Genomic DNA, 10,573 nt, shown 5'->3' with positions numbered 1-10,573 from the left:
GTTAGCCATTAATATTATTATGGGTACAGAAAAATCAAATTCACTATTTGCAAACTGTATACACTAAATGTTCACTATCAAGGAAGTCAAAATTCAATCTCACAAGTCTTACTTACAGAGTCTTTGAATGGATACGTTTTTGAAGCTAAAAAATGAGAACCTAATATTTCATGCATGTTATATGAATCATCAGTAAATTCTTCCTAGAAAAACAATACTATACCCAACTGTCAGATTCTTGCCAGCAAAAGCCTGAAACTCCTCTGGCACCTATAATTATATTCCTATTTTGTCTTTCCAGTATTTTGTATTAATCTTATCGATTTTGTTGATAAGATGTTGAAGAAACCATAGAATATACACAGTACTACACATTATTATTATAGAATGTTTGGTCCCTCCCATCATAATTATAGTTTAATGTAGTTGTTAAAAAACTTAACAATACCAACCTGCAATTCTTTTTTCTTTTTATACAAATACAAGTTAATTAGTTGCTCTATTCAGTTGAAATTTTTTATTTTTATAAAACTTTGCAAAGCTATGAACATGGAAGCCTTAAGAATCACCTAAGCTTTTTACATAAGTAAACTTCAAGATGACAATCTGTCCATTTTGAACTACTTAAAAACAGGAGGCTTAACACAGTAATATCTCAGACAAGGAAAAAGGCATTAATTCTGCAGGCAGGTAGCAATGAAAATGCCAAACCTGAACAGTCACTGACTATTTTTCCTTATACAGTTTGAGTAAAAGATATAGACTACAGAATGAAATAAAAGTAAATATAAAATTTATCTTCCCCAAATAATACAACTCTATGTAAGTCTTGAGGTTTAACCATGACATCAACAAAAATTAATGAACTCAGGGAATTAGTTCTCTCTTGTCAGGTAATAAAAAAAAAGCATATATAATTTTAAATCAGAAAAAATGAATGGCAATTTGCAAGCAAAAGAAAACCAGATTCACATTCTACTATTTACATTTGTTCTATTCACAGGTCAAAATTAAAGTATTTCTTTTCTTTAGATAATTAAAAATAAACACTTAAAAAAAAAACAAATGCATTTTACTGTATCAATACTGTGGGAGGAAGATTAACTCTGAATTTAGAAACGCTCTCTAGAGCAAAATTAACTTAACCTTTCTGGGGCCAACTGGCCTGTCATTCAGATCTTTAATGGCAGCCATAGCTTCATTATAGTTTATCATAGCAACAATGGCTTCTCCTGTAGGTAATCCTTGCTCATTATACTGTATCGAAACTGAATCAGGTATGACTCTATAACCATGGAAAAAGTCTAAAATTTCATTAACATTAGCTTTAAATGGAAGATTCATTATCTTAATAGGAGTTACTCTACCTGAACCACAATTTAACTTTGGATCAGGAATAAATCTCCCCTCAGGAAAACCTCCCATATTATGCTTTCCAAAATCAAACTTGCCACTCTCTGGGCGACCAAAATTCACAAAAGGGCGATGACTTCTAAAATCATCAGGCGGGCTCCTAAAATCCTCACCAGGAGGTCTAAAATTGTCAGGAAGTCTAGGGTCCTCCTCTGGAGCTTCCCTAAGGTCTTCCTCGGGGAGCTGCCTGAAGTCCTCATCAGAAGGGCATCTCAAATCTTCCTCCTGGGGGCTTCTGAAGTCCTTATCAGGAGGGTGCCTAAAGTCTTCATCAGGAGGGCCCCTGAAGTCTTCATCTGGCGGGTGCCTGAACTCTTCCTCACGGGAGCGCCTGAAATGCTCCTGCAGTGGACGCCTGAAATGCTCCTGGGGCGGGCGCCTGAAATGCTCCTGGGGCGGACGCCTGAAATGCTCCGGGGGTGGCCGTCTGAAATGCTCTGGGGGCGGCCGTCTAAAGTGCTCCGGAGGTGGTCGCCTGAAATACTCCGCGGGCCGCCGCCGGAAGTGCTCCTGGGATGGCCGTCTGAAATGCTCCTGGGGCAAATGCCTGTAGTCTTCCTCAGGGGAATGCCTGAAATCCTCTTCTGAGGGCCTCCGGAAGTCTTCCTCGGGTGGCCGCCTCAAGTCCACCTCAGGTGGCCGCCTCAACTCCACCTCCGGTAGCCGTCTCCACTCTTCCTCGGGTGGCCGCCTGAAATCTCCCTCTGGAGGCCACCTGAAGTCTTCCTCGGGGAGTTGCCTGAAGTCCTCTTCAGGAAGCTGCCTGAAGTCCCCCTTGGGGGACCGCCTGAAATCCTCCTTCAGTGGCCGCCTCCAATCCTCCTCAAGAGGCCACCTCCAGTCCTCCTCCCTAGAGTGCCTGAAGTCATCCTCCGGGGGGTGCCTGAAGTCCTCTTCCCAAGGGCGGCGGAAGTCCTCCTCAGAAGGCCGCCTGAAATGCTCCTTCCGAGGCCGCCTGAAGTCCTCTGGGGAGCGCCTGAAGTCCTCTGGGGGGAACCTGAAATCTTCTGAAGAGTGCCTGAAGTCTTCTGGAGGGCGCCTATCTGGCTGTCGGAAATCTCCCTGGGGATGCTTGAAGTTATCCAGTTGCCTTAAGTCCTCTAGCTGATGTCTGAAGTTTTCAGAAGGGCCAACTGAGTATACTGGTGCATCTTTTGAGTCAAATAAATGAGAATGGTCATCTCTATCACATGACTGTGAATGGACTTGCATTTTCTCACTGGACATCAAAGAAAAATTTACATCAAACTCCTGCATTTGTGCCTCAGATATAAGTCTTAATAATACCTCTGTCCCTAAGAATCTTCGTCGGTTTAAACGTTCAGCTTTCACAGCCTGTTCTTCTGATTTAAATTTCACCAAAGCTTCTCCCAGACCAACTCCTTTGTCATCATAAAGCAAGTAAATGTCATTCTCAGCAAGAGAAAAGTCTGCAAAGAACTTCTGCACTTCAACTTTTGTAACATCAAATGGAAAATTTCTTATATATATGCACAGCTTCTGGCCACAGTAGCCTTCTTGAGAGTATTTTTGTGAAACATGTCCAGGCCTCTCTTTCTCTACTGACCCTGGTCTCTTCTTTTCATAACATTCAATGAACTTCAGCATCTGTTTTCTAGAAACTGGATCAATATGAACTGGACGATATTGTAAAACAGTCTTATGTAAACCCAGAGCAGTATTATAGTCTTTCAGAGTCTTGAACATTACAAAGGCATATCTTGTTCTTCTTTCATCTTTATACAAAAATCTAATCTGTTCATTAGTCAGATCAGTATCTCTAAAGAAATTTCTTAAATCTCTTTTATTAATACTTAGGGACAGATTTTTTAAGTGAACATAAAATCCAAGAGGGGAACGAGAACGTGTTCTTCTTGGAGATTTTGAATGAGACCATTTTTGAAAATGTCTATCATTAATTCCTCTTGGTGGAGAACGTTCTTCAGATCTCACAGGAACATCGTCCTCCTTAACTGCATTACCACCAAACTCAATCCACTGTTGTTCTGATCCTTGCATTACTTCTATAAATCGTGAACCCATAAAACTTCTATGACATTTAAGACCTCCTGAAGCATCAATACATGAAGCAAATTTTACTATGGCGTCACCATTATTTCGGCCATCATGATGTTTTAGGAAAATTACTCCATCCACACATAAACCAGAGAAAAAGACACGTACGTCATCTTCATTTACTAAGTAAGGCAAACCTCGTAGAAACAAGTAAGGATTCTCGGCCTTCAATGGCCTTGTCTTTCTTGGCCTTAAATCACCATGTCCTGTACCATTAGTATGAAACCCAGCATCTTGATTAATCGAAGAGCCATATCCAGAATTACTTGCTTCTTCCTTAATTGCCTCAGTAAAATTAGATAGGCTGCCAACCCCTGATGCCCCAGATCCTGGTCGCCCTCTTCCCACACGATCAGTTCTTTTCATTTCTATAATCTTCTGCATTTCTGCCTTGCTACTAAGAAAGAGCTCTACAGATGAATCCTTGATAAACCCTCCTGAACGGCTTATGGCACGTCTTGCATCTTCATCTGTTGCAAAAATAATAAAAGCCTCCCCAATTTCCCCTCCAATTATATGCACTCCTCCATCAGGAATAGTCAATCCCGTGAAGAAGTGACGAATATCCACAGGCCCCGCAATAAAAGGAAGCCCAAGTAAACGGATGACTACAGCCATGCTGAGCTCAAACCACAGCAATAATGACCTGCAGACAAAAAGGTACACATAATAGCAAGTCTTATTTTTTAAGTACCTTAGCCCAAACTAAACTTAACAATTACCTGGTTCCTGCTTCCTTCAGCATTTATAAATGAAAAAAAGATACAAGTTCACAAAAATATTGATCATATCTAATTATTAAAGAAAACAAAGAATAAACTTTCTCCCATCTAAACATACAAATAAACCAACTACCTTGATATTTCATATTTCATATGAAATATCACCTATCCTATACATGAAGAACATCAAAAATATCAAATCTTCCTTTGTAAGTATGCCAAATGCTGCTTCACAACAAGACCAAACTACTTTCAGACTAATTTCAAAACATTATCTTCTACTGAAACGTGAGAGAGCTTTGTGAAATAAAATATTTTACCAACTACAATGAATTTTACGTATTTAGAAAAGCCATCTATGGTTAGTATACAATTGCTGCTCATGATGATAAAATGCCTACCACTAGTGTATCACTGGCCAGACACAAAGAAAAGAAGCCATGGGTACCTAAAAGTACTATTCTATTGTACAGGGTTTTTTTGTTAAGCCTCTGTGAAAAACCTTAAACTCTAGGTATCTTACCTTTTTTTAAATTTCTTGGAGACCTGTTAATTCTGTAAAAGCAACTTAACTGTGGAAAGAAAATGAAATATAATTAATCCTTGAACCCTATAATTTATCTTTTTTTTTTTTTTTTGAGACAGAGTCTTGCTTTGTTGCCTGGGCTAGAGTGAGTGCCGTGGCGTCAGCCTCGCTCACAGCAACCTCAAACTCCCGGGCTTAAGCGATCCTACTGCCTCAGCCTCCCGAGTAGCTGGGATTACAGGCATGCGCCACCATGCCCGGCTAATTTTTTTCTATATATATATTTTTTAGTTGGCCAGATAATTTCTTTCTATTTTTAGTAGAGACGGGGTCTCGCTCTTGCTCAGGCTGGTCTCGAACTCCTGACCTCGAGCGATCCACCTGCTTCGGCCTCCCAGAGTGCTAGGATTACAGGCGTGAGCCACCGCGCCCGGGCCCCTATAATTTATCTTAATGCCAGATTAGGATATCCATTTCAGAATTACCTATCAAAAGTGAAGCAATATAAGGAACCACAATTAGGCCATTACAAGATGGTCTTCTTTGCTCTAAGGGGAAACTAATCATCCCTCTGCAAAAACGCGGTGTGATATCCAAGTAAACATCTGCAAATGATTACAAAATAAAACACTTGCTAAAAATTAAACTACTCCTTGATTAGAAGTAGAATCAGTGAAGAAAACGTTATATATATTGAACATAGTGCTGGATACGTGGATATATAAATTTGTCAAGGTTCACTGAATTCTGTCCTTAAGGTCTATGCACTTTGCTGTCTGGAATTTTTACATCCACTTTAAAAAAAAAACTGTTCTACAAGTAAAATGTCAATTTAATAACAAAATTTCAAAAAAAAAAGACCTTCAATCACTTTGCCATCCAATTCTCTTGCTATTCTACCTTTCAAAACATAAGATCAAATCAAGTAAATAAGACAACCATTCAAAATGATACAAAAAATGAAGAAAACTGCAAAGCTTAAAATTCAAAAATCAATTTTTAAAGCAATAAATCCAAACCTTTGGCTACCAACTGGATACAATTTAAAGTTCTACATATACAGCTCACACTTCCAAACATGGAAACAAATTTCATGACTCCAATATAATTAAGGCAACTACTACAATATCCCTAAAACCACAAATCTCAGTACTACTCATCTCATTCTCCTAAAACAGTAACTATTAAAATCCATCTCAAACAGAAAATGCTTAGATATAGAATTTTATTATGCCGACAGCCTTATTCCATTTCAAACAACTATCCTGCACTCTATTAAGGAACCCTAAATGACAATGTAGAAAAGTAAAAATATAATAAAAATTCTTTAATCTAGAATATTGGGATTACCAGTTTAACTACTGAAAAATCTCAATGTAGTATTTTTATAAGGAAACTCACATCTGATACTTTCAGGGATACCCAAACTAACAGGATTTAATGAAGTCTTACCAAATAAGTTTTTAAGACCTGCCAAATTAATAATTATAATTTACACGTTTTTAATGTGCAAATATATGTTGCTTTAATCCAGTACTTACACTTAAGTACTACTGTTCCACAAAGTGGGGTCCGAAGACATTCACTGAGGTCTGCAAGGTTTGTTTTCCTTTAAAAAAGGGTCCATAAATTAAACTTTTTAAACTACAAGCTAAACTAACAAAGATATCAAGAAAATTACATTCTGCATCTGAAAAATATTAATGATGTTTACGATTAAAATATCTGCACAATACAAAAAAAAAAAAAGAGTATAAGCCTAGTTTCTTCCACAAACCAATATCCACACTAACACTGCAACAAAAACTGTAAATATGGTTTCTGGAACAGTAAATCCACATTAAAGTTCCAAGACTCCCTCCTATGCAAACTGGCTTAGCTATTTTTAAGATATTTTAGACAACAGCATGAAGATACACATCATCTTGTCTCACCTAAACTTTTTTAAAAATTTAAAAGGGATTTACGCTAAGAACACAGATTCATTTATAAGAAGAAACATTTCAAGGAATAATTATATGTCAAATTCAAAAAAAAATCTCTAGTAATTTATCCTCCCTGACTTAAAAACAATCTTTCAACTAAGTAGTTTCATAAACACAAATCTCATGAATTCCAATCCAAGCAGACTATTTTAAAAGTTTGTTCTAATATGCCACAGTTAGATATAACTAACACTTAAATTTCTCTGCCCTTGAGATAGGAGGATAATGTACCATTTATCTTTCTACAGTAACACACTGAGGAGACTACCTATATATGAGACCAGCTCCCCAAATGAGCATTTGTCCTGTGGTTCCAATATACTATTTAATTAAGCAAATTCCCCAGAAATTATATTCTTAACACATTAAATTATGCAGAAAGCAAAATATACAAATTACCTTAAAGTACTTTGCACTTAAATTTTTTCTAGAAATACAAAAAGTATTTCTGTGACTTTGTGTTCATTTAAAGACACAGGATTCTGTTAGACTTCAATGAAAGGAAAGTGGATCCCTAAAAGATCATTTAAGAGTAAGTCACTGAAATTAAAAGTGCATTTTAAATAACTTTGCTGATTTTATCCAGCGATTCATCCCACTTAATTACCATTATAACTAAAAAATATGAAAACTGCATCTTCTAATCAAGACTGAGAGGGACAAGGAATGGGAAACAGAAGGGAGGCTGAATTTAAACAGGTATTCTCAAAGATCCATTTAATTTTTAACTAGCGAATAAAAAGTCATTTTACAGACATAGTGAGGGAAGGCTCTTTTACTTTTTGCGACTAATTTCTTAAAACCCAGTTATGATGTAGCATTTCAGATTCTGAACGTGAGTTTCCCCTGCAGAAAATAGTCTGCCCCAGGCTGTCCACAATTATTCTTCACAATGATCTGCCTTTTATAATGTAGACGGTTAAAATAAAAACCAAAAGTAAGACCACACAGAGCTTAAGAGGAACTGTAAATGAAGATGAATCCACGCGGCACAGGGGTTCCCACAACATCCATCATCCTCAAACGGAATCATCCGAAGGCATCGATTCTACGGCCCAAAGCCTTTGTCCACACTCCCAGGGGTCAGAGCTTCCTTCTTTCGCGCCAGGCCAAAATTGCTACGTGGGATCCGATGCTGTCGCCAGACCTTCAGCCAAAATCAGCCTTCAAATTAACCTGGACCGCCCAGCCTCCGTGCCCTCCGTGCCTTTCCGTTACGCCGTCCCAGGGCAAACGTTCCACCCTAACTCGCCAGAGGGAGAACTGCCCCCAAATCTAACTGGAGCGCTTGCCCTTCTCAAACCTAACGAGCTGGGCCTTCAGCATTTTTCTAACACCAATGACTACGATGACACAGCAAAGAAAAAATACCTATGAAATCCTTCGAGATCTTCACTCTCGAGACCGCTGTGAAGCGCATACACACCACCACATGGAAGCTGACGGGAGAGGGAGAGTCGGTGCTGAGCGAGAAGACAGGGTGCCCTAACGGCAGAAGCTACGCTAGATCCCGGCGCGGCCGCCGGCCCCGCCTTTCCCTGTCCTTCCGGCTTGGTCGCAAACCCCTCCCCAGCCCCGACGCCCCAAGGGAAACTGCTTCGCACTTGGCAATAAACACACACCACTGCTGCCGAGTCGGACACACAAGACCGGGGGCTGGGGGCGCTCCTCGTCGCAGCAGCCTCCCCAGAACAGGCACAGCCCTCAGTGAGCCTAGAAGAAAATGGCGCCCACTCGCCCCTCCTGTCCGGACAAACGGACGTACAGTTTGTCTGCCCATGCGCTCTCCAGGCGTAACCCACCGCCCCGGCGCCTCGGCCGCGCTTGCGCACGCGCCCTGCCGCCACCTCGCTTCCCTTGTTAGGGGCAGGGAGGCGGCGGCCCCCGTTCGGTGAGCCTCCGCGCATGCCCAGGCCCTCACCGACGCGAGAACCTCGCCCTGGAAGAGGTGAAAACCGGAGGCAAAGTCAGGGCTCAACCGGTTGTTGTAAGGAGAAGCTTCACTAGATATTTGCCGATGTACACCGGCAAACGCTCGAGATTTCCGGGAGTTAAGGAAACATGCAGATGCGGAGAAAAGTTGGCGATTTGTCTCTTAAGTGTTTCAGGTAGTGTGCGAGGTAAAGCATCTTCTGAAAGGCTCTTGTAAACTATAAAAGGCCATAGAAATGTGAGTGAAAATAATGGTAGCCACCATATAGGGCAGTTATGAAAAATAAATGATGCTTATAAAATACTTAGCACAGTCCCTAGCACACAGTAAATTCCGGTATAATTTAGAAATCAAGAAGGCTGGCCCAGAATTATAATATTCGTATCATAATTCCAAGCCTAACTCTGGCACTTACTAGCTATGTCACTTTAGTTGCTGAATCTTTCTGTGTCTCGATTTTTTTTTTTTTTTTTTGGAGACAGGGTCTCTCAACCAGGCTTAGAGTGCAGTGGTGTCATCATAGCTCATTGCAGCCGCAAACTCCTGGGCTCACGCCATCCTCCTGCCTCAGCCTCCTGAGTAGCTGGACTACAGATACATGCCACCAAAGCCAACTACTATTTTCTATTTTTTAGCAAAGACGCGGGTCTCGCTCTTGCTCAGGCTGGTCTTGAACTCCTGACCTCAAGCAATCCTCCCCCTCAGCCTCTAAGAGTGTTAGGATTACAGGTGTGAGCCACCACTTGGGGCCCATGCCTCAATTTCTTAATCTATCAAATGAAGATGACAATAGTAGGATTGTTGTATAGATAAAATGACCATATATATATATATATACACACACACACACATACATATCACTAAGTGAGGCACATTGTAAAGCACCAAGAAAGGCATATAACATGAAATCTTACATGTTGCTCTGGTGGACCTCATGCTCCTTGCCAACTTGTCCTCTGCAGTGGTCCTCAGAGATACCACTACAAAACCCCTAGGGATCACTGAAGCACAATTTGGACACTGCTGATTAAATTAAGGAGGTTGGTCAGTTGTATGTGACGGAAGTCAGGTTCCAGAGACTTAACAGAGTCAACCGATGATGTGTGGTAAATAAGAATTGAACAGGACCCCCCAAGTTCCATCCTAAATAATTTCTTGCTTGAGGTAAATGTGAGTCTTGTCTCCAGGATGGAAAGATTACAGAGACTGGGATCTTAACACTCTGTCAATGCTATAGGTTAGCAAAGGAGGCATGTAGAAAGGATACTGTGCTTTACTGCAGAAGCTTTGGATCTCACATCTCAGTAGAACTCATTTCTAGTGAGTGGGGCAAGACCACATGTGAAACTGGATGTCTCTTTCTGCTTAGGCTTCCTTTCCCTGCGATTCCATCTAATCCCAGGTATATTAATATAAAACAAAAGGAAGAAGTACCTAAGAATCTAAAGACAAACTCTAAAGAGAGACAATCTAAGGAGAAAACCAAAAAATGTGAGTCCGCAGACCATGTCATATGGACACAAAAAAATTGTGTCCCTTAGGCTATAGCCAGAAGCCTCGCAGTCCTGATCCTAACCCACATTGGCTCTTTGCCCTCTTCCCAAGGATGAAATGGGAAGAGAAAGCATTGAGCTTTCCTTAGAGTTTGGACGTTGGCAATAAACTAGGGGAATGAAAGGAATTAGGCAAATTTGGATTTATTTTTTTCCATTGCAACAGATGTCTTAAATGCTTACAGTGTGCCAGACCCAGTGTCACTGCTGAGGATACAGTGGTGAACAAAAATACACATGGTCCTTGCTCTCAGGAAGCTTGCAGTCCAGGAGGGGGAAGAAAAACTAATGAAAGAATTACCCAACTAAATGTACATTTACCACAGGGAGAAGCACTATAAAAAAAGAAGTATATGTTGCTGTGA

The 10,573-nt window shown here is 40.4% G+C and overlaps 1 protein-coding gene across 11 annotated transcripts; it reads right to left on the bottom strand.

The window, feature by feature from the left end:
- Positions 1-505: 505 nt before the first annotated feature.
- RBM12B (RNA binding motif protein 12B) lies at positions 506-8,483 on the bottom strand. 11 transcript variants are annotated; one of them, XM_045560773.1, is made up of 6 exons: positions 8,345-8,473; positions 8,094-8,161; positions 7,122-7,869; positions 6,279-6,346; positions 4,735-4,783; positions 506-4,135 (listed from the first exon to the last, which is right to left on the bottom strand). In XM_045560773.1, the coding sequence occupies exon 6, from the start codon at positions 4,105-4,107 to the stop codon at positions 1,126-1,128; it is 2,982 nt and encodes a 993-aa protein (XP_045416729.1). In that variant the 5' UTR covers positions 4,108-4,135; positions 4,735-4,783; positions 6,279-6,346; positions 7,122-7,869; positions 8,094-8,161; positions 8,345-8,473; the 3' UTR covers positions 506-1,125. The 11 variants fall into 11 exon arrangements, with proteins under 11 accessions (XP_045416729.1, XP_045416727.1, XP_045416726.1 ...); XM_045560771.1 differs by having other exon boundaries at positions 8,094-8,473; XM_045560770.1 differs by having other exon boundaries at positions 7,122-8,161.
- Positions 8,484-10,573: the final 2,090 nt, after the last annotated feature.

The sequence above is a fragment of the Lemur catta genome, chromosome 9 (assembly GCF_020740605.2).
Source record: "Lemur catta isolate mLemCat1 chromosome 9, mLemCat1.pri, whole genome shotgun sequence".
Classification (NCBI taxonomy): Eukaryota; Metazoa; Chordata; class Mammalia; order Primates; family Lemuridae; genus Lemur; species Lemur catta.
Note: the sequence above shows the minus strand (reverse complement) of the source record. Positions and strands in the feature narration are given on the sequence as shown.